The sequence below is a fragment of the Myripristis murdjan genome, chromosome 18 (assembly GCF_902150065.1).
Source record: "Myripristis murdjan chromosome 18, fMyrMur1.1, whole genome shotgun sequence".
Taxonomy (NCBI): domain Eukaryota; kingdom Metazoa; phylum Chordata; class Actinopteri; order Holocentriformes; family Holocentridae; genus Myripristis; species Myripristis murdjan.
The window spans coordinates 21,721,808-21,747,374 of record NC_043997.1 but is presented as its reverse complement, the minus strand read 5'-3'; the positions used below and the strand labels follow the sequence as shown (position 1 = coordinate 21,747,374).

At 39.4% G+C, this 25,567-nt stretch overlaps 1 protein-coding gene across 1 annotated transcript; it reads right to left on the bottom strand.

The window, feature by feature from the left end:
- Window positions 1–432: 432 nt before the first annotated feature.
- slc1a1 (solute carrier family 1 member 1) lies at window positions 433–25,567 on the bottom strand. Its single transcript, XM_030076127.1, has 12 exons — window positions 25,336–25,567; window positions 20,222–20,362; window positions 14,711–14,803; window positions 14,185–14,299; window positions 13,643–13,685; window positions 13,421–13,516; window positions 12,407–12,591; window positions 10,634–10,741; window positions 9,315–9,437; window positions 8,296–8,490; window positions 4,173–4,307; window positions 433–3,170 (listed from the first exon to the last, which is right to left on the bottom strand). The coding sequence occupies exons 1-12, from the start codon at window positions 25,433–25,435 to the stop codon at window positions 2,930–2,932; spliced, it is 1,575 nt and encodes a 524-aa protein (XP_029931987.1). The 5' UTR covers window positions 25,436–25,567; the 3' UTR covers window positions 433–2,929.

The window sequence follows — 25,567 nt, the reverse complement described above, 5'->3', positions numbered from 1 at the left end:
TGTACAAAATTCTCTATTTTTCTTCCCAAAAATATTTAAAAATTGCTACTTTGGCCTATGAAGATGGAACTTTTTTGTTAGAAAGCACAAAAAACTAAAGGATAGTCTTCATAGTATATTAATTAAAATAACCTTAATCTTTGGAGGACAAAAGACAAAGTCAAAGAAAGGTATAATATGGATTGATAGATAGATAGACATATGAACAATATTATATGAAAAAATTAAAGAAATTATTTCATTTGGTTTTCAGAGGGTTAAATGAAAAGAGCTCATCCCTGGCCTCCTGGGTCTCAGAGAGTTCCAGCAGGGCTGTGCTGAGGATGGACAGATCAGGTCCATCTGTCCCAGGTGACATCCCTCCTCATTTGATCATGTTTTTTTTCTCTCTAGGACGAGGACTGCTGTTGAAAATGAGCCTGCTGGCTAACACTGTGTGGGAGCTTCTGTCAGCTGGCTCAGGATCGTGGTCATGGGACCAGCACTGGGAGCATAATTGATTTTCACTATTGTGTTAAACATCAAGACTGAACATGAACACTGCTGTAGATGCTGGTCCTCTTTTTGCGTCTTTGCTCTGTTTTATTTGACACCCTAAAAATTTGATTTAACTTTGTAGTCCTCTAAACCTGCTCCTCACACCATGTTAAGCAACTCCAAACTATTTTATCTAAATTTATGTACAGTATATGTGTGAGCATCAAGGTATGCTGCTGCTGCCTCGAATCATACACACAGCTCTCATTTACAAACACGAATATCCTTGCAGCAAGGCCATGATCAGACAAGAGCTTTTGTTCCCCTTTTGGCTCCAACTCAAAGCTCACCTGCAAGCATTGTCATTAAAGGCATATTTCAACCTTTTTGAAAAAAATCTTATTTTACTTATCCCCTAGCTGTTATGTAGGACAGTAGTGGTGCTATCTGTCCCTCGTGGTTACTGAGCGCTGGATTCTGACTGGATATGAAACAAATGATAGCAAACTCAAGCAATCCACTTCTGTCTCTGTGCTGGTTACTGCTCCTGTGGTGTGGAAGTGCAGTAGTTACTGGATGTTTCTGGATGTTGGTAACAGGAAGAATACAGTTGTAAATAGTAATTCGAGCAAAATTATCATCCATGTTCCATGTACTTGGTAATCATGTGCATTTAAACTTTGGAAAGTGACACTTGTAAGGTGATGTTAAACCTTCTTTGAGTATACTGAGGAAGTTATTTCTCAGAATGTTAGCTGGGGGGAAGGCCACCTCAATGGCAGGAGGCTAACATTTAGCATTTGGAGCATCCAGCCAGTGTCCAGCACTCAGTCAGACACTTGAAAAAGAAAGATGGACAACTCAAGGGCCACTCCCATCAGCATGTTTGGCAAAAAATATGGTCAACAATGAGAGGAGGATAGCACCATGACTGTCCTAACAGCTACAGTATGGTGTAAGTGAAATAATAACCACAATTCTCAAAATAGGTGAACTATCCCTTTAACCCAGAAAGCAAATGGTCAAAGGGCGCACGGAGCATTACATCATATTTATTGCTATGCAGCCCCAAATCCGACATTTTGCAAGCTGTTTACTGCAGTTAGTGCTAGCATGAAGTAACAAAGGGGATAATGTTTAGGAGAAGTTGAAAATCCTAACAAGAGAAATGAAAGTGATCAAATGATCAAATTAGCCAAGAGCTCTGCCTGGTGTCAGGGCTTTCTCTTCACACTGATGTAATGCTCTGTGTGACGAAAGCTGACACGCCACAAAGCACCACGGGCAAAGCATGTCATGTGATCACGGCCTGTTAACAGTGTACATGTGGAGTAGCTGTTCCTCCTGTCATGGATGAAATGTAGTGTAAATTTCAAAATCTCAAAGAAGCGCCTTAAAGGATATACTCTTGTCACAAAACACAAACCCATCCAGCAGGCAGCTGAAGTGGTCTGAGAAGATACAATGTGCGGGTATCTACATTATACAGTGATAATCAATCACCCCACCAAGCCAACCCTACAATATACAGCCACTTTTTATGACAATTCAAATTTTCAATTAATCAGTGTTAGTGACTCGGTTATGAAAAAATGTCCTTGTATTTCACAGTGTTCAGCGACTTCATGAGCTCCTCATTGTGCCAACCTTCATTTGCTCTTCTCCAGTCTTTGTGAAGAACACCTGAAGACTCTGGAAAAGGAGTCTATCAGTAGCCATCTGTATTCCTTTAACATATTGCTTCATGCAACTTGGTGAAAAAAATATTTATATGTTTGGCACAGTTTAAATGTACAGATAGATATATATATATACTTATATACTGTATAAGCAATGGATTATAGGACATTGAGATTCAACAACGGGCACACAAAAACAGGAGGATGGGCCGTTTCAGAGACGTAATCTTCCTAATTGGGGTGCAAATTAAGTCGGGTCAAATACAGAATTCTGGTTTGATTACCATTGATAAATTGTTGTATGTAATAGAACATCTAAAGTATGGCCTCATGCTTTTTTTTTTTTTTTTTGAACATCCAAATTGAATCTCCTCACGTGCACACACACACACACACACACACACGCACTCTTACCCATACAGCTCTTCTTATCAGTGCATCTTTGCAAATAGACAACATTTTTATTCCAAGGAAAAGTGACTTTGCGCATTCTTGGCAAAACGTCAGTGTAGGAAGGAAGCACTTTAATCTAGTTGTGATTTGAAGGACCGAGTCGATTTTTCCCAGACGTTACCAAGGACGATCACGTCGGACAAGCTAGAGCGTGAGAGAGAACAGAGCCTGCTATTGCTAATGTCTGAGCTTGGGACGGTCTCATGGAATGGGTTTCCTCTCTCATAATGGCACTGATACAGGATGGGGCTGGGGGGGGTTTCCACTTTACATCTATAGCAGCATGGCACTTTCTTTTTACTCCCCAGAGCCGGCCGGGGCTAAAACTGGGAGGTTTCGGTGAAGGAGATGGCGTCTGTTTTGTCGACGGTGAAGCCTCCGTTGACGTAGGACTTCTTCTCGCACTCGTCGTCGTCCAGGGTGGCTTCCAGAGCGAAGGGGTTGGCCACGTCCACGTCCGACGTCAGGTCCATCCGCTCCAGCTCCCTCTTGGACAGTTTCTGGACAATACCGGCACCGTAAGCGTCGCCAAGCACGTTGATCATAGTGCGGAACCGGTCCCTGAAATACACCCCAAGGTGAATTCTTTATCTCAGCACATACATAGTATTTTAATATTCACTGCTGCTGACAGGTTAAAAAGACTTTGGATCTACAACCATCAATTCTTCCGGAAGAAAATCAGCCTTGTTTTTAGTTCACCTGCCATGAAAATTCAAGTCGCTTTTGAGTTTGCCTTATAGACCTCAGAAGTCAGACGTAACGTCGACTACAAACCTTTATCCAGATATGAAATTCTGGATCCAACACATTTTCTCTAGAAAATCTAGTCCTCCAGGTTTTTACATCATCATCCCTGTCACAGTTTGTGATCTAAGCTGGCTTTTAAAATTGGGATGTTTTTATCCTCACATTTCTCCATGAAATAAAACTGGATCCACTGAATTCTGCTGCGGCTTTGCAACTCAAATCATTATTTTGCTAACAAAACGCTAACACTGCAGTGCATATTAAAAAAAAGTAGCTGGCCGTTCTGTGAGTGGCTTAACTTGGTAAATTTATAACTTAAACGATTCTAGCTCACTGCTTCCTGCATCCATTTCTTTGTCTGTTCTCTTTGTTTAAGGACGACAACAAAAGCATTGAGAGGAGGAGAATCACTTCAACTCCACAGCTTAGCATGGCGGGCTAGCTGCTAGTGTTTTCAAAATGTTATATAGTACTTATTACTGACATTTTAAAATATCAAGTCACTTTCCAATATTATTTTTGTTTGAAGAGAAGCTCTACTTATTACACTATTTTCGGGTTAACTTTCACCAACATAAGAAAAGAAATCGTAGGACCCTCTGTTCATAGCTTATAAAGTTACTGTAGTTCATAATTGTTCCTGAGGGGGCGATATTGTACTGCCAAATAAAGGCATAGACCTGAAACAACAGACTAACCAAGAGCAGTTATATTTGTGAATACTAAACAATAATTCACTTAATTTCAATTTATGAGAGCCCATTTCTCAGTTCCTGCACATTTCATCCATAGGGTGACAGATAATAAACTCACAGCAGCCAATCCACGGCGACTATCAACGTGACATCACTTGCTGGTAGTCCAACGGCTGTTAAGACGATCACCATGGTGACGAGCCCGGCGTTCGGGACTCCTGCTGCCCCGATACTGGCAACCGTTGCTGTTATGCTGAAACAGACAAAAATGAATGAACAATCTTACTAATTAAATGCTGTGAATAGCATAATATAGAAATTTAACAATGCACAAGGCAAGTTAGCATGCTGGCAGCTCCAAATGGCATTAAGCGGCAGCTAGATAGATTTTAATATGCAGAAATCCTGGAAGGTGAGGTGATTCCATCAGAGGTCTTTTCTCAAAGTGCAGTGAGGTTCAGGTGATGAAGGGCTTCAGCTACGTTGACCATAATAAATTTGACCATAATAAATTTAATTTGGACAAATAGTGAGAATATACAGCATCTCAATTAGTAGGGGCGGGACATTTGTATCTATTATAGCCTCACTTTGTGATTTAAAATTTTTACCTAAAAACTTGAATGAGTTGAATGAGTCCTGTGGGGAAACCGAGTCATTACAGTGGCAAATTATAGGATACATTTTTTTAAAATATAAAGATAGCGCAACTGAGGATTTTGACATGTATCACAACCAAGAACAATAAAACATGTTAATGACATATTCAGTAGAAATGCATGAATCAAAAGTGTAAAAATATCAGTGAACAGAGAACTAATGAATAAGAATATGTACAAAGAGAAATATATTAAGAAAACTGTGAGTCAACTTTCCATTCCTTTTGTATGGAGATATTTACATGTTTGCCCTGCCCAGCTTCCCACCCCTGTCCTGAGTTTGCATAATTATCCGTGATCGTGCTGCTCCCTCCCCAGTGTCCCCCTCAGCCAATCCTCTGGCTGTGTCCCAATTCAGGGGTGGCAGCCGTGAAGGCTGGACCAAGCGTCTCTGAAATGGGATGGTCTGGTCTACAGAGGACTTCCTGTTCATGTCACCAGCTGTTCCCGCCCTGCCCTCTGCCTGTACTGTATCTATGTTATTGATATATGTTGTCATTAATCAGTGAATCATAATTTGTCATTCAGTCAGTTTCCAGGTTAAATCATTTTAATTCTTTCTTTTAGTCCATTTTCTAAATTCAGTATCTTTCTAAGGTAAATGTTGTCATTAATTAAGTTGTCGTGTTATCAATTAATCAGTTTCTAAGTTAATTTTCTAAATCAAATAATTATTTTCCAAGGCCATTTATAAAATTGAATTCAAGACTTTAACATTTTCTTCTTTTATTTTGACTGACATAAACAGACCTATGCAGTTTACACCAGATGTAATATTACATACATACATGCACATACATGTCAAGTATTATATGCAATACAAAACCAGTTCAGCAGCTGTTCAAATTAAATACTTTACCTGTAGGAAATAACGGCCAAATAATATTAAGTTATGATATCAGAGAATAATCAGAACTCAGTTTGTTTTTGTTTTTGTTATTTGTTTTTTGATGTTGTCAGATCTCACATTTATTTACACCTGATAAATAAATCTGTTTATCTAGATAAATATGATTATCTGCAAGTAGAGGCCAGAGTACAAGTTTATCTATTCAAATATATTCATTGAGCCATAGCAAATGTTGTCCTGCCTCTACTTAATATTTTGGTTGAGGAGACACCATAAATATTTAGTTTATTATAAAAAAAAAAAAAAAAATGCAGGCACCCAGCTATCCTTCTTTATTTATGTTGGAAATGCTTGTAAACATTGCTGTAAAAAATAAAATAATAACATAATTGATGAAGACAGTTTGAGTCAGATGATGGAGAATAATTACATTTCCGCTGGCCTACACTTTCTTATTATCTGCTGGTTCATGCAGTCACTCATTAAAGTTTACACATGAAATAAGCCTCAAAACATACATCAGGCTTAGAATAATAGCAACAATACATAAATACTGATGGTAATAAATGCTGATAAGTAATTTAAAGGAAGCACAATATTAACAATGCACAAATGTGCCTCTCTTCATGCTGCTTGCCCAAAGCTGATCTGAAAGCAGCTTCAGCCTTTGCAGAGAGAGGGAGCAACATCCATGTTGCTCTGAGAGAAACCCTTCAGCTGCTCCCATGAAATCCAGCTGCAGGTCTGCCTGCTCGCTTCACTGGGAGACTGGAGCCATTTCTCCTGCTGCTGCTTCACTCTGGATCACCAACATGCAGGGCAGACGACAAAAGACATGACAGATTTTAGACTGCAGGGTAAGTTTACAATATATGGAAAAAAAGCACAAATGCTTATCTCTCCCTCTGTAGGACTATCAATATAAACATTATTACTAGGTTACACACATACACACACAGCTTGGGTGTGTGCTGGTTGTGGTCCGGACAGTCAGTCATTAGGTCGACTATACTGACAAACTTGTCAGATTAAATATGACTCAAAAGCAGCACTGATCTCCACCAGATATAAATCCTAAACATAACCCTCACCTTTCAAACCAGTTTGGGCTCCACAGACAAGCTGCTGGGGAAATAAAAGCCTCTTGTCTCTTGGCAGAGCTCCAGCCAGCTCACCATAGCTCTGTGGCTGGGCCGCCTAGCTAGTTCCCCCCGCAGGCTGCAGCCTACGGTTGCCCCACTTTATGAAGCTTCTAAACTCTAACAAAACGTTAGATCAAATTTTTGATTCACCACCAATACTGCTAATATCCGAAATCTACACAGCTGATTTCTCGCCTCAAAAAATATTAGGAGTGAACTTAATGATGAAATAGCATAGGAAATTGCCAAAAACTTACTGTAGTTGTCCTGTTCATCTCCTGCTCTCTGCTCCTCCCGTCAATGCTGAAGTGAATTCTGGGATAGCCTCAGCCACGAAGGATACATCAGCTGTGTCCTCCAAATTCGGCCAAAAGGCTGCATTTCTTGCCGGCATTTGAAGGAGCTTTTGAAATATTTTCAAATGGAACAGCCTCGTCGCGTCGCTGTGATGCAATCGGCCTTCAAATGCACCCTTGGAAGCCTGCAGCCCCTGAACTGGGACACAGCCTCTGTGTTCTCCTGTCTTGTGTTCCAGCCCCTTCCCCAGGTGTATCTTGTTACCTCATTAGTCTCTAGTGTATTTAAATCTGGTTTTCAATTCTGTCTTTGTCAATTGTGTGTGTCTTGCCATATGTTATTCATGAGCTCCTGGTGTTCCTTAGTTTATAACTTCAGTTAATAAATGCCTGCTTGCCTGCCTGGTCTCTTGCGTTTGGGCCCTTCTGCTCCACAACATGTGACACCAGCTGGTGTCACTACATGGTGTACACTACAACAGTGGTTCTCAAAGCAGACCTCAAGGAGACACTGTCCTGCAAGTTTTTGTTCCAGCTGTCCTTTTGTACACCTGATCCAATTAAGGACCACACACCTTCATGTGCGTCCCAGAGATGGAAAGAAAGCGAGATGTTACACTCCCTGGCTACTTCCATCAGACATTCTGGAAGGACACTTTGGTGCAACCCTTAATGGGGTTGGACAAATGTTTTCTTCAACCAGGAAAATTTCATGACACTGCTTTTGAAATCATATCTGATCTCCCCATGTTGAATTCACACTGTTATTCTTTGCATCTTTTTTTTTTTTTTGACATCATTTGGGCATGATTTGATAACCCAGGCCTATGGTTTGTGAACAGCTCACTAAGTAAATGTCCTTGAGGTCTGGTTTGAGAACCACCCTCTACAGAAGGTGACATCACCTTGCTCTAGAGATGAGCCCATAGCTCATCTCTGGTGCCAGTGGTGATAATGTCCTTGCTGTGATGATGCACTGCTACATGAACACAGAGGAAATAATGCTTTAAGATATTTTCTGTTTCTTGCTCATGCTGTCATAATGGTTCCTCTATGCAGATGATAAACACATTTTTGTCCGATGCTGTATATTTTTACAACCAAATTTAATTACATTTGAGAACTGATGTACAGCATGGCCATTAAATTCCTCTCAGTGTCCAGCTAAAGAGGAGTGATGTATCTCATTCCTGACTGACTGACCTGACTGTGCCTCCTGAAGGACAACCATGGACAAATTTATCATCATGTCATAACCTGCGGTAAGAAATCCCTACAGAGTGTTAAGACTTACCTGATGGTGACAATCTGGCCCACGTCCAGGTCATAGTCGTTAAGCTGGGCGATGAAGATGGCTGCCACCGCCTCATACAGCGCAGTGCCATCCATGTTAATGGTGGCACCTACCGGAAGGACGAAGCGTGTGATCCGCTTGTCAATCCGATTGTTCTCCTCTGCACATCGGAAGGTGACGGGCAGGGTGGCGGAGCTGGATTGGCATGATATTGAAAATATTTATATTAGGAGCTATTCATAACACTCAGTGGCAAACCAAACTGACTGGAGACTGTTGCAGTAATATAAAGCTTTTTATGATTCCTCAATGTGGGGGGGAATTTGGGGGAAATTTCTTTTTTTTTTTAATCAATTTTTGGAATAGTTCTGTGATACTTTTCTTGCAATTTAATTAAAATATAAGCTGATAATAATCATCGTTTTCTTGTAATTTATTATCACTATTATGTATACATATTTATGTATTTATTTCCGATAATTACATTTTTGTAAAAAAATATTTTACTGAATATTGGTATTTATCTGGTAATTCTCTTGTAACTTTTTATTCATTTCATGCTAGTGTTTGGGTCATTTCAGGTTTCAAAGGGCGAATCTTTCATCGCCTCGCCTGTTAACCTACTTAACAAGCATTTTAATAGATAGGCGTTTAAAGTCACTCCACTTATTTATAGGCCTTTTTTATTACCTAATACATTGTATCACAGGAGAAAATGAAATATAATATAATATAATATAATTTGGGCTAATTTTATTTGATTAATTTTTGTCTTCTTTATTCTTTTTTCCCCAGTGTTTCAGTAGTTTTTGGTAATTTGCTTATCACCTTTTCCCTCATGTTGGTGAAACCAGGTGAATCTGCTAAGGTTTCAAAAGGTTACAGAATTAATGATTTTCTTTTTAATAATGGTGTGTGTCATTTCATATTAGAGTCTTTAGTGTTTTTCTGAGGCCTGGCCAGTGCTGACATTGCCTCCCCCCACCTCTGTGACAATGAAGAACACAGAGGAAACTGACCTGGAGGATATCATGAGTGCCGTCACCAGGGCCTGAGCCATCCCCAAGGTGAAGGTGTACGGGTTCTTCCTCACAATGATGAAGAAGATCAGGGGCAGACAAATTACGGCATGGATGGCTAGACTGAAGAGAAAACCAATGAAATGAATGTTGTTGTTTTTTTCTACAACAGTAAACATGAATTATGATGCATAACAAGCAGATTAGAAGCAGCAGGGGCACAGATAAACTAAAAGTATTCATCAGCAGCACTTTTTCCAGGATGAAAATGAGGCAAAAACTAAATAAGAAAATAAAAAAATAAAAAAATCAACAAAAAGGCTAAAATACCAGAAATAGACAAATGAAAAAATACAGCTTCTGGCCTCAGTTTTCAAAGTTAACAGAAATTTGATATTAAGTACAGTATAAAAGCAAAAGCTAAACACAAAATACAAGAAGTTACAATTAGATTATTAGATAAAATTAGATTAAAACTTGTTTTGCTGGCAAAAATTAGACCAAAACCAACAAACTTCAAGTGGCTAAAAGCTATAAAACTATATTTTTTCAATTAAAACAACATTAACTCCGATTAGTAAAACAATACAGCTGATTAAGTGCAATACAGAAGGCACACACACCGACAAAATACACTCTATTTACACGAGTGGCTTTCAAAGTAGGGTTCAGGGACCCCCAGGGGTACTTGAAGTTCTAACAAGGGGGTCCTCAGAAAAATGAGAAAAGGTTTAATTCCATTATAACTTAATTCACTACACATTGCTATGACATATTATTTTAACATTATATTTTAATGTCACTGCTCTGAACATATTTGACAATGTATGACACCTTGATGTTTATTATTAGCACGTACCAAAATATCTTTTCATATTAGGGTCCCAAGAGCAGAATAACTTCAAGTATTCAAGGTGAGAGTCACCCTGGGGGTCCAGAACATGAAACAGACTGAAAACAACTGGACCTCCACCTCTTTCAGAACACAACAAATTGTGTGAACCCCATGTGCACACTTGAAAAAGGCCTTTATTATCACACAGGTGCACAGAGGCTTGGACTAACCCTGTGACCTAACTGGAGCAGATTTACTGTATAGTCTTTAAGTCTGTCACTTAGATTTAGAGCAGTGAGTGAGCGTTGACCAAAGCTCTCATTACTGCATCTGCAGGTTGAGCAGTTTTAAATGTCCTTGGCCCTTATCAGCGCCCACACACAGCTCAGCTTTTACAGTATCATTGAGGGGAAAATCTACTCAAATGTCAGCTGTAAATCCCAGTGTCTGGAACAGGCGGATACAGACTAATGGGACGGCTTACCCGCTCAGCACGGTCACCATATAAAGACCCATCTTCCTGAAGATCTCCCAGTCTTCCACCTCAATGATCTTTGCAGCAATTAGGAACAGGATCCCCACTGGCATGTAGCTGAAATTACATAAGTACTAACTAGGCATCACTTGGAATAGGAGGGATGATAGATGAGCAACCCCCCCAAACCCCAACGGCCAGTGTTCAACCATCCATACATTGTAGACATTTAGGATGTGATGTGACAACCCCTGAGATGTCGATTCACATTCAATGTACATTTTTGTGCTAACTCATAACAGACTGACTGTTCATTTGAACACTGTATAAACATAGATCAAAGAAAAATTAACTTCAAGTACTTTCAAATCACTCAATATCAATGTTGCTGGTTAATTAAATTACACATGAACGCTTTGTAGGTCTGTGTTTATGGTGGATTATGATGGTTTTGGTTAATTACTATTATATATAATTATTACTACTACTAAATTATGAGTTTGTGGGGTTCCAGGGGATTCTGAGTCAAAACGACTTTCAAGTCATTTGTCTGCTGTCTGGATGTTTTTTTTCTTTTGGTTTGGGTGTTTTTGCCCTCAGTGTCGTTGCCCCTGAGGGTAAGGCAACCTTAACCACAAAAAAGTGCCATGAGACACTGTTTTTTCTATTAAAAAGGAGATGTGACTCAACTGGAATTGACCAGTATAGATGGGGATAGGGCTTATATCCAACCAAGTACGGCATTGGAGGCACATTTTTAGAGAAAATTACTGTGTTGCCATTGCAATGGAATTGAAAGCCATTCTAATACTGTAGTATCAGTGGTTAAATAATTAATGCTGGTCAAATAACAAAATTTCTTGGTGCCTCTGTGTGCTTTTCATCGTCGTAAATAATATGTACATCTTATTATTTTGCCCACATAATATTCTTAGCACTTGAGGCCTAGCAAGTAGAGATTGCAGCCAATTCACAAACACAACAGCAACTCCTTCTGCCATGTGACCAAAGTGCCATCTTTATGGTAGGGTGGAGCAACACACAATATTATATTGTTATTGTGATATGACACTCGCTCCTCGATTTTGGACATCATAATATCATGATATGGTAGAGTATTGTCTCTTCCTGGTTTTGGAGACTGCATTACAGCAGAGGGGGGCAATTTTCTGAACTTGACTGTTTGAGCTGTTCCATTATGTGGCTATGATGACCTGCTTGGACATCATCAGTATTGTGATATTTGATTTTGTCCATATCACTCTGCTCTAAGGCTGGGTATTAAGAATGGCTGCTGTCATCGAATCTTGATCACATAAGATCAGAGAACTAACACTGTGATCATGCCATATTGTGATAACCATAACTATGAGCTTGCTACTTGGAAAACCTTCATGTCAGACTCTTGTAAAACTTGGAAACTTTTTGCTACTTCTCCAATATTTCTCCCACTTTGATGATATCTGGAGCACATGGATATAGGCTTGCAAAACTTTAGTGGTGCAAATGAAATTGATCAAATTGCTCAAATCCTTTGACACAGCATTCTCCTCAATTATTTTATCCCAGCCTCATCCCACCTTTTTTTCAGTTTTTGTAGTATAAAAATTACATTTGTCTAATAGTTTGGGAGAATTTTGACCCAAAATCCCATTGAAAAGGGAGGGGCAGCAACTCAGAATGAAGTGCATCAAGGAAACATATTTATTGTTAAGAAACAAGTTTTATGTGTTTCGATGTATCTTTGTCAGAAGCTTTAAACCTAAGGCAGGTTATACATACCACATAATTATCTGGACAAGTTTCATGGTTGCTTCATTCAAGGCATCAAAAAATTCCAGGAGGATACGCCCCTTTTCGCCCATCTTTCCAATGACAAGGCCAAAGGCAACACAGAATACGATAAGGCCCAATACATTGATTCCGTCCGAATACGTCCCAATGATTTTATAGTCCTTGGTTATATTCTGCCAAGAGAGGAAACAAGGAGGTAATTCATTCTGGTTAGACCCAGGAAGCTGCTTTCTCAGCCACAGCAGCTGATCTAAAGACCCATTGATGAGCTGTGCACATTTTTTGTATGGGACCACAGCACACTGACCCATGCCTGCTGGTGCCATGATTGTGTGTTCTGATGCACGTAGATCAGATTTTAGTCGCTAGGTGAGACAAATAGCTGCTACTCAGCTACAACAGTGGTCAATGAGACAATCGTAAAAGATAATCCTACTTTTCTGAAACGGGAAGATGGACCTGAAGCACTGGGTGAAATTATGGTCTCTAATGTGGACAATGCTAGATAATCTGTAAATAGGGCCTTGGTTCCAAAATGCAAACTTCTCCTTTAAAATCATCTGAGCCAACATATAAATGGACATTGCTTGATCAAGTATAACCTATAAATTTACTGAGATAGCGTTGATGTCCCAAAATGGGAAGATGGACCTGAAGTGTCTGGTGAAAAGATGGTCTTTACCAAGGACGATGCCACATAATCTGTAAATAGGAACTTGTCCTTTAAGATCACCTGAGCTGACATACAAATGGACATTGCTGGATGAAGTCCAACCTATACATTTAAAGATACACAAAGTAACAACTCACAGATCTGAACTTGAGTACATACAGAGGTAATGTCAGGGGCACAGATCAGGTTTACCAATCCAGCTGGTCTGTGATGCTTTATGCTCTTTTAGACTGCTTAGATAAGAGCTGTTTTACATGAAAGCTTGTCATGTGTAGGTTGGAGTGCTTATTTGGGGTAAGGCCAGGCTGAGGAGTGATGTGCCCACCTACCTCTACAGCTGCCATGATAGTAGTTGCGAGAGGTGGAAGTGTCGTGGTATTGGTCACAGCTTTAGGGGGTTCCAGCTCTTTGCGCTTTGTCTTGTACTGGGGTGAAATGGTCACATTGTCATGGAGTTACATTCATACAGCTGCATACGCTCTTCAGATACTGGTATAGGCTGGAATGACACTTCAAAAGCATGGACTTTGTGAATGTGTACAGCCACTTACCTGTTGAAAACAAGCCTGCACCAGATTTTCTGGAAACATGTTTCTGTTGATGGGATAAGACACGTTTTGAGATGAGGATGGAGGAAGGACAGAGGGGACAGTGGGGCACAGCAAACATTCCCTGACAGTAGTGACACTGATTTGATTTTATTTTACATATTTTTACATCTAAAATTTGCGTAGCAAACATTTTTTAAGGTACATTTGAATAGATATGAACTGCTGACACTGCCATGCCTTAGTCACAAAATCAACTGTATAGGCTCTGCAGAAAAGTCAGTGCAGAACTGTGCAGATCCTGCCACCACTAGTCTTTGTTATTCAGTAGTTTCAAAGTTCTGCTATTAAAGGATCATATCAGTGATTTTAAATGTTTGTGCCATTTACTACAGTTTAACTACATTTTACATTTTAACAAAATACTTTGCAAATCATGTGGGGACACTAAAGATTTCATGAAACATTCATGAACCACAGAGCTGATAATTTACTGTGTAAATGACACCAAAAGCCTCTGTTACATCCTGGATTGGCCACGTTACCTTACAAGGTCCAGGAGGGTGTCAACTGTTGTGACGTTGGGTGTGGTCCCTGCTCTATCAATGTGCTCAGCTGTTTGAGAGACTCCCGGTTTGATCGTCATCACCAAAATAATGCCTGGAAAGGACAGCTGCACTCAGTATGCTGTAATGACAGTATAACTTGAAGTATAAAAGAAGTGACAGAGACAGATTATCCCACGTCAAAGAATATGAGGTTCCATCTAAACAGAGGGCTAAACAGATTCAAAAGAACAGTGGTTGACAGGACTTTTCCAGAAAATCAGCTCTCTAAATTACACTCAGGTTATAATAAGCATTTAGCCCCACTGGTTGCCGTATACTGTTTAGTAAATGCTCAGCACTGCCCCCAATGGCCAAAAACTGTACTGCACTTTTTTTGTGTGTCTCACACCAGTCAAAGGCCACGGTCCAGCTTTAGGACTCTATAGGGTTCAGGTTCACCGTCAGTGAGTATTGAAGTGAAACTGGCGGGGAAACAGTAGAGCAGGAGAACACATGAACTCACCTAGAATGACAGCAATGATGGTTGTTGAGAAGTAATACACAACAGCTCGCAGACCAATCTTTCCCGACACCTCAGAGTCCAGGGCTGCAACCCCTGTGGACAGACAGCTCTTGTGACAGTTGAGAGTGAATGGAAGCTCATATTTTATTTGAAGTAGATTTTATTGATCAGCTGTAAACACTAAACTCCCAAACAACTAGACTCTTGCTTGCATCCCTTTCTTTCTCTAATGACTACCTTGGAAAAATGGTGGAAAAAATGTCTTGTTCATTTTTGGGGGGAACCCCTGGTTCCAGCACCAACTTACATTCTGTCCAACTTAATTGTTGAATGATGAAAACATAGACACCAAAATCATCAATATGTCCCCAGCAGATCGTCACTTTGGCATGCACTATGTTTAATGATAGTAAGCCACCTGCACTATCTCAAAGGTTAGAAGATGACCTTTTAGCACCTAAAAGGTGAGTGAATTTAAGTGATGTGCAGATATGTCTGCATATGACAGAAATTTACTTTTTTTTTTTTTTTGAGCAGGGGCTACTTTTATCTGTGGAAATGTTAACCTTTCCACAGATTTTGGGACTTTCTTACAGACTTGGGGATGATTGGTTTTATTTCTGTGGGAAGTGAAGGTGGTGGGTGATGGGAGACAGCTTTAGTGTACAGCTAAAACCCCCTGGACAGCAGATGAATGCATCGTTTGCGATGCAAAGTTTTATCACTGAAAATACTTTACTTTGGCTAATGCTAATGGCTTACAACTCAACACAGTAAGCAACATAGGTTAATGCAATACTGAACTTTGCTAGAGTGTTGGGTTGTATAGTACCCTGGGTGTGACGAGTCTACATGGTGGTGAAATCTCCTCATTAGTTGCTCTGTGCTTCCCTGGCCTGCTAATCCACAATACTGGATTTCTATCTCTCCATTCACTTCCAAAGCAAAACAGCTCCCAAAATAACAGCACATTAACAAACTTGAACAATGCAGATTATGCCAATATGAAAAACAAGTCCCAGTGCCTGTTTTTTGTGAATTTCTAATGATTTGTGAAAGTACTATCAGGCTGTTTCATCCTGGCACAAGGTCACGATGTGGGAGTTTCCTGTAGACACTACTTGCAGGATCAAAATTGCAATTCATTTTCATTTTATGGCCATAATCTGTGATGTTCACATTTGTTTATGTGTTAAAAGTGTTATTGTGGGACCTGATTTGCTAGCTACGGTAGTGGACAGGGAGACACAAGTAGGGTTTGGTATTCTGGATAGTCCAGGGTCAGCCCCTAATATTTCACCACCTTGTGGACTCATATAACCCCCAGGTAAATATACAATCTCAGCATGGAACCGTGAACCAAATAATCTACCCGTTTTGTTCACTAAATTATTAAGAAAAACTAACAATGACTTACTAACAAAACTGACCAATGTGACAATCTGGTACAAAGTCTGGAGAAAAAAGGACATTTATACAAACATAAAACCTTCTTCCCTTGTTCTAGTATCAGCCATTCAGAGGGTGCATTATGAACTGGAAATAGAATAAATTACATGGCTGGGTTTATCTCTTTTGTGTGTTTAAAAAAAAAATACGGAAATGAATTTCTTTCCTTTACATTGCGCTGATATTAACATGTTTTACAATGCAAAGGTTTAATTCTCATAATGACTCTCAAAACTGATTTTGAAATTTCAAGAGATACATTCAAGCACATTTAGGGATTTTTTTCTTACAGATCAGGAAACTTTAAGACCGATAGTTTTTCTCAGGCAGTGACAGGTTAGATCAGACGCACTAAAACTAATGAGTGATTTAAATTTCAATATACTGACTCTCTGAAAAGCTCATATCAAGAAGTTACATCACCATCTGCTTTTAGCAATGTGTCATATTTAATTGCTCCTTTTTTGCCTTTTTTCCCCTTGTCCCCCCACTGCTGGCTCATTGTACTGTACATCTACCTCAACAGGGTTAAAATAAAGCCAGGCTGAACAGGACAAAGAGAAAGAAATACATATCAAGCCAGCCAACTGCAACTAGGCTACCTTCATTCTTTTCCTGTAAACTTCTTTGCCTTTGCTTCTTAGGTGTTTCATGAGCAAAGTCTGAAACAACTGTAAAATGTTCATTGTCAGTTTGGTCATAATATTAATTAATTTGGTCAAGCTAATAAGAAAAAACAGCCTTACAGCTTGATTACATTTCAGCGGGAACCCTGATCCACCTGTTTCCACCTGTGGTGAAGGGATTAGTGTGAGGAAATGTAATGCAACTCCTAAATGGCATTCTTCAACAGTCAACAGGCCTATCAGTTACCAGCTCTCTCCTTGTTAATGTAACTCCTCTTCTGAAATCTGCTGTACTTGCTCTGTACATACAGATTTTTGACCAAGAACAATGAGAAATCGTTTATTTTTTTTGCAATGCAAAAAAATCCCCATCTTAACATGTTATTTTTGTCTCATCTTCATTGTTAAAATCTTGCTTTTATTCAAATAAGTCATAAAAAAAAATCTGCCACTGGGAAGAGATAATTGTTTCCAACCAACTTGTTTCCAGAATTTTCTGGTATTATGTGTCATTTTCTTGATACAAGTGAGCTGATCCACCTTATTCTACATTGTTTCAATGTATTGATTTGAATTTTTTTTTTTTTTTTTTTTAACTTTGGTTTCAGAATCAGTCACAATGATATGAAAAAGTGACTTTTTTAAACTTGTTAGCTGATTTTTCAGTGCCAGAATATTCAATAATGTGTTGATTGTTTTTATTTTTTTATTTGTATGTATGTATGTGTGTATATATGTATGTGTGTATTTATTTGTCGAAATCTCAGAATCTCTTCTACATCCTGGAACACAGCTGCCTTCAAAGGTGACATCAAACTAAACCATTGGGTGTGAACAAAAATTTCCACTAATAAAAACTGGTAACACTTTACTTGAAGGGGTTTTCACAGGACTGACATAACACTGTCATTAGCATGTCATGACTGCTGTAATGAGCATTTATGACTGTTGTCATAAAGTTTCATTCAATCATTTATGTCTCTTTAGCTGTAAAGCTGACATTTCCTGACACTTATCTTCATCTTTACAGCTTGACATTAGCCAAGGTTATGCCAAGTGGTCTCTTGTGTTGCTTTCAATGACAGGTGATATCTGGCATGTCCTGCTTATGACAACTTAAGATTAGCCAAGGCACTACAACCTTTTAGATATTTAATAGTGTTGTAATACCTGCCTGCAGGTCTTGGAATACCAGACTAGAGGACTGGAACCCTAGCTAGTTGAAATAAAAATAAAAACTAGACTTTAGAAAAAGACAAAACTAACTGAAACAATACTGTGTTCTTACAAAACTAACTACACTAAAATCAAAGTGTGTAGAAAATGTGCTTAGTTTTGCTGTTTGAATAAAACAGCTAACTCACACTAACACTGACACTCAGAACAACTCAACTCAAACTTAACACTTTCAAAGAGGAAAAACTCAACCAAAACCAGCAAACCCACTCCGGAAACTGAACTGACACCGGACTGAACTGAAGACAAAAATTAAAGACAAAATAAAAAATAAAAAATAAAAGAATATAAATATATATAAATAAAAAATATAAGACTATCATATCTCTGCTCTCCACTGATGGTGACTTGAACTTGTACACAAAGGAACTGAAGCTCAACTCTGATGTCAGATCTATTGACTCTGCAACAACACTGCTATCTGGTGTTGTGCCAACATCACAATGACACTAACAGTTGTATTTGGCTGGTGATGAGGAGCTATCACCACCATATGGACTCATATAACCCCCAGGTAAATATAAAACCCTATCAAAGTTTTAGCATGGAACACTGCACTGGACTCGACTGACCTCTTTGTCGTCAGCTAAAAAGGTAGAGTTTGGACTCTTCTTGAAGGCGTCCACGTCCAAGTGGCTTCACACGCTGGTTCCAGTGCTTCAGCGTGGTATTCCAAGACCAGCAGGCAGGTACTACTACACTACCAAGTATCTCTAAGCCTGCCTCGTGTTTATGTCGTGTTATTAGGCAGTGGCTATATTTTTCTTTTGCCATCTGATTGTGCCAGGGCGCACTTACTTACATTCCGAGATCAGATCCAGCCTGTATCTGGATCCGATCAGCCAGACCACAGGTGTGGATAGCAGGTACAGTATGTGCACTCTGGACAGTTTATCAATACATATAGTGGAATATGTCCACGTGGGAATTTAGTCGATCAGACAGCCTTTAAGTGTCATGTGTGGACACAATGGATTCAGATGTGGAGCATTTGATCACAAAAGTGGCAGTGAAAATTCAAGAGTAACCACAGCCACAGACAGGTGTCATGTTGTCCTGTCAGCGATATCCCAGGAACTGTCAGCTTTGCAGGGAAAGAGAGCGAATGGCACTTTATGACAACAGTCATAAAGTCATTAATGTTCACAACACTGTCAACACATAATAATGTCGGTGTTATGTCAGTAACAGAACTAACAGAAAATATCTCAACTAATACGTTTCTCACATTTTCCCACTTGAAGTCAGTAAGCACAAATGATAGAGCCACAAGTACTGGACCTTCTGGTTTGCTGTATTTGTTTGCTCCAATATTTTGTATTTTCTCGACTAACTTTGTCCTCTCTGTGTTAAGCCCCGGCTCAACAACCTGCTTCAGGAAAATACATCAATTTACATCAAGGACCGTACTGGTGATTTTGAATGTTTGGCCTGTTTACTATAATTTATCCACATTTTACATGGCAACAAACTATTTTGTAAATCATGCAATTTCATAACTTATAATCAAATGTGAATTTTATGTTGAAACAGCCACCTTATTATGTTCTGCTTCTGCGATTAACAAAGTCATCAGCATGCATAAACCATGGAACTGATAATTAGTTGTTGAAAGCAAACATTTCCCCAGTTTTCCCTGGTGGAGGGACCTTTAGGAAAACTAATGTGGTAATTATTCTGGTGAAGGAATACTGGTGTGAGGAAAGTTTGTCTCTGAAAGTTCATTTTCATATCATAGTGGCTGGATAAAAGGCTGGATAAAAGGGAGGAAAAATTATATCAGAGTTCTATAATAAGGCTATTTGCTTTGAGAAAACATTGGCAGAAATGTAAACATGAAGATATTATTCTAAACATGCAGAATCACTTAGCAAAACTGTTGTTTTTGGACAAATTTGAAATTTGATGGAGTGGAACAGTCCCTCTGCCGGAAAATAGTCCCACAACCAGTTATCAGTTCTGTGTTTTATTAATGGTGATGACATTTTTAGCTGCAGAAGCAGAATATTATAATACGGGTGTTGCAATCAAACATTCATATCTAAAAACTGAGGAATTTTATTACATGTTGTGGAATCTTTTTATATTTTCAGTACAATATTTTGCAAAATGTAAAATGTGGGGAAACTGTGGTAAACAGGCGAAACATTCAAAATCACTACTGTGGTCCTTTAAGAGGGGTAGGGATACAAGCAGTTACCTGTTATCATGCTTGAAATGATGAGCGGGAGGATGACCAGCTTCAGCATTCGCATCAGGATCTCTCCTGGGAAGCCAAAGTACTGCTTGTCGAGGTGGGAGAGGGATGCATACTCTCTGACCACAACGCCCAGGCAGATCCCTACGAGACGGGCGACACAACAGGACCAGAAACATCACAGGGGCTGCTTGGTTTCAGCTCAGGCAAATAAAACGACCAAAGCAAGGTGCTTGGATGACAGAGGAGAGCGTGTTCGTCTGCAGTGACTTTGTAATTACACCCAGAGGCGCAGCAGACACTTGTTATGCTGCTTAGTAAAGGTGAAATGACAGTGGCATCTGCTAGAGCTGGTAAGCCTAACAACAGACAACAACAGACAATACAGCCTAGATTTTAGACATGTAAAAGGTATCACTTCGATCATGGGGCACCAGTCTTTTTCCTACTTGGACCCACATGTGGGGGAACTATTTACCATGAGATTCACCCAATATTTTGTGGACTGAAATCATGTGAAACTGATTGAATATCTCCAGTGGTGTTCCTTTCTACAGCCCTTCTTTTCTGGATCATATCACTCAAAAACAACATACTGACATGTCTTCCCCTCTCTCTACCCTGTCTGTCCCCCACTGTCCTCCACTGTGTCTGTGTATTAAAGCAGAAATCCCCAAAAACTGTGAAGTGAAACTACATTGGCCACACTGTTCATGATTATTTTCCTTAACGTCAACATGACTCAAGTTGACACATGGATGTTTTAGGCTACTTTCTGATGTATTATTTTCAATAATAAATAATACAAAAAATAAATAATTTCAATCAATCAATTTGTAGTGTACCAGTTGAGAAACTGGATGTTGGCTCATTGAAATAACACATAATAGAATTACATCAAGCTGAAGAGAGAAATGAAACAAATATATAATATACAGGTTTGCCATAGCATGTCTGTCAAACTAACATAATGCAGCAATGGTCAGTGCAGCAGCTGGCCTGCTGGTTGTTCATATACTTTCCAGTGGTTCTGCTTAATTTATCACAATTTGACATTAATCATCAATTTATCAATTGATCACAGAATTCTCTTATTTTGCTCATTACACATAATAGATAATAAAAGATGTGCTCATGGGCGTGCGGGCTGGATACTTGCCACCTCTAGGACTAAAACATTCTTACATTCCTTTTGAGCAAATTAATAAAGAGTATTATTATTTGTTGGACATGACATGTTACTTACATTTGTCTAACTGAAAAACCTCAGTATCAAAGTAATAAGCTTTAAACTGAAAAATATTTAGAACAGAAATTGAAATGACATGCTTCAGGCTACAAAATGATTCATTATACTTTCTATGTTGTGTGTTTTTTTTTTGGTTTCATTTGTGTTTTTAGGCAGCACTTCAGCTGCTCTTGGTTTTGTCCTACTGCCACTCCAGTCACCTTCACGCTCACAGGGCATCATGATCCATGGAGCTTCAGGGGTCTGATGGGTGCAGACATTGTGCCACCATCATGGGAGGCCTATGTTGCATGAGTTAGACATTCTATCCCCCATTTTTGAGAAAAGAACGCACTGATGCTGCCTTCTCACCTCCCACCTGTCTCCATGCTGGGACCCACCAGTGGGTCGAGAGCCACAGTTTCAAAATCCCTGACTTAGATGAATGCCAATATTACACACAATCAGCACAGGCAACTAGCAATGCTATCAACGTCCGCAGAGACTATCATTATTTTACAGCCCGGTGTGGGATTTATGAGGCACACCGCACTTGTGGCGTACATTTCCAGCCATAAATGCCACATGTATCCTCACTCAGCAGTTTTGCTAATACACCCAAACCTCCAAGTGCGTTATCAAGCATAACAGGGCATCATTTAAGATGCGGTGAAAGATTGGGATGACACAGCAGACTTGGAACTGGATGCTACACCAGCGCTGACCCATTAAAACCTGCCACGCACAGTACACCTGTATTTTTAATTCTGCCGCCGCAATTATGATCTTGCTGTCGGTTTTTATCACTGCTAATGAACGGTGAGGGCCAGAAATGTTCTTCCTCAAAGTAATAAAATGTCTCTCTCAATAAACAGAGTCCGACAGATTATAGTAGTTCCGCAGCGTCCCACCTGCTGGAACATCTATAAAAATAAGATATGACACATCAGTTGAGGGCAAGTAAGGCATCAGTCAGAAAAACAGATGACTAAATCACTTCACTGCTGGCCCTTTTCTCCCTGCTTTGGCCTGTTGATCCCATCCACAAAAATAGACCAGAGCAGAGTTAACCAGCTCCATTGTTACGTATATGTTTTTTAAGGTCACAGGCCATTAAAGAGGTGACTGCTTTCATTTTATGGCATGCTTTTCATTGCAGGTATCAGAGGGTCAGGGGGCCAGCCAACGATGGAAAAATACAAGACTTCTATGCACTTTGGCCCCTTGGTCACCTCATAGGCCTGTGCTAATGAAGACCATGGGGCTGAAGTACATTGAAAACTCTCTTTATTATGAAGACTAGCCAATAGAATAAAAGTTTTTTTTTTTTTTTTTACTTGTTTTTTGAGTGCTTTGGATCTTTCTTTTGTCTTATTCTACATCCTACATCCTACATCCAGAGGATTCATTTTTATCCAAAGTGTAATCAAAACACTAATTTTGCTGTTTCCCAATACTACAACATTTCTCTTATCAAGAGCTCATTCACTGTTCAATGCCAAATTTATTTAAAGGGCTGGTTCACACATTTTGAAATAAAGAAATATAATTTCACTTCCAGTCTGGGTTGATTAAGACAGTCATTTTTCAGAATGTTAGCTGGGGGGAAGTCCACCTCAATGGCAGGAGGCTAACAGTTAGCATTTGGAGCATCCAGACAGTATCCAGCACTCAGTAACAATGAGAGGAAGATAACATCACCACTGTCCTGTATAGCAGTTACAGTCGAAAAGAAATATTTTTTTTTTCAAAATGGGTGAGCTATCCCTTTAAGGTATAACAGCGTAACAAAATGGCAAAGTGGCTTATAAAGACACTGATGCAGGATTTTCACTCTAATCTTTTATTTTGATGAATGTCAGATTGCATCAGCTGTTTTACAATGCTTCCACGGACAGCAGGCCTATTTTTGTCCAAGCTGTCATGGCCTGTCAAAGCTGTGTAACAACCACACACCCCCAGTGTGGTCAGCACTACAGCCAGGGGGGTCAGACACCATGCAGTGGAACGTCGCAGCATATTTACAGCCTGGTCTGAGCAAATTCTGTGACATAACACATTACAGCATGATCCATGCAGGAAAGTCCGAGAAATACATTTCCCTGCCACAAGGGGATTAGGAACAGACAGAGGCACCACAGCCAGCACCTTCCCTCACCCTGACTAAAGCTGTTTCACCTGGCTAGACGTGTCTGTTGGCTCACCTTTTCATGTGCTAAACAGGTGAAATCATGGATCAAGTTCACTCTTTTGACACATAATCTTGGAATGAAGTAATGCAACCTAATTTGTTTCCATCAGACATAAACAATGTTTGGATGTTGTTCTGGAACTGTGCTTTAACGGTTAGTTTTTACATCAACTATGTTATATGACTTCCTAAATACAGTGTATGTGTGAATACTACATTTTTAAATAGAAATAGAAATCTTTCATTATACTGAGTGTTACTTATGTACATGCTACCATGGATTGTGTCATTGCTCATGTAATGTTTCAGCCCTCATTCAACTGAGGGTTGATGGATCACATGGATTTTAAAATCATACCTGATCATACACATGCCTTAGGTTTGTGTTCAGGTAATGTCCAGTTGTCAAGGACCTGAATCTGTCTGGTAAAAAATTATGTTCCCATATAACTAAGCTGCATTCTCAATAACACTTTGAGGGAAACATATTTTGTCGCAGTTTACGTTCTGATGCATCATAAATAAGTTTGTAATCAACAGATTTTGTACATCTTACCAGGTGACATTTTAGGCAATTTGAAATCCCTCAGCCACCAAAACCACTTAGCTGAGGTAAGGGAAAGGTTAGGTTAAGGTTAGGTTATTTTTTTGTTGTTGCTGTTGTTATTTATTTACTTATTTATTTATTGCTAATTCTTTCATAATGTTTTGCTAATTTGCTCATCAAATGAATTTGCTCAAATTTCAAAGGATGGAAAGCTGAGCCAATTCATTGATTTCCTTCAAAAACATGGGGAAAAATACAACTGAAAAACAAACAAACAAACAAACAAACAAACAAACAAAAAAAAAAAACAGAACAAAACAAATACTACTAAATACTACTAAAATTTCGTATTTATACTAATTAAAAACTAATTACAATAAAGAAATTCATTTAAATTACATGGAAATCAACATAAAATTACCCTAAAAATTGTTTTATAAAAGCATACACATGCACATACATTTACACATGTATGTATAAATATATATGTGTATACATGTATGTGTGTATATACATGCATATATCTGTATATAGATCTATCTATCTATCTATCTATCTATCTATCTATCTATCTATCTATCTATCTATCTATCTATATTTACATTGTCAGATAGATAGATAGATAGATAGATAGATAGATAGATAGATAGATAGATAGATAGATAGATAGATAGATAGATGGATAGATAGATAGATAAAGAGGGCTTTAAATGGAGGTCTTGTGCAGGTTGCATGAGGACCTGTGGCTGTCCTGTCCTGTCTGCCTCTGTCACTTCAGTCTGGTCACGTTTGACTGAGACAGCCACAGCGCTGCAAAAGAGAGCCAGCTTTGCCTCACAGCGAGAGAAGGAGCAGGATCTGCCTCCTATAGAACCAGCCAGCATCCATTCCCCTTTAGAAATGCCATGCATGGACTCCTCCACATAGAGACCCAGTGTCCTAGCATCTGCTGCTGCTGATGCTGCTGTACACTGAGGCAGTGAACACCACAGAGGCTAATTAATTTATCCACCTCAACACAGGCTGCTCAAAAGACACCCAGGGTTAAGATGCATGTTTAAATCGGAGTGAAGACGACTAATAAACGGTGTTCAGCACGGGAGGCTGGATCATGTTGCACACACGAGCAGACAAAGGGGGCTTTTACATACCTAACAGCACTGATATGACCGTGGCAATTAGGAGCCAGTTCCTCTTCAGCAAGCCTTTGAAATCCACGCCTCGTCGCTCTTTTTTGCCCATCATGTCCATGGCGTTGCTTGTGCCACAACAGGAGGCAACACAATGGCTCTCAGGGAGACACAAAGGACTCCTGCAGCCAGCCGTCAGATGCAGACAGCAGAGGAGGAGAGAGTCGCTACGCTGCTACAGCAGAGGATGCCG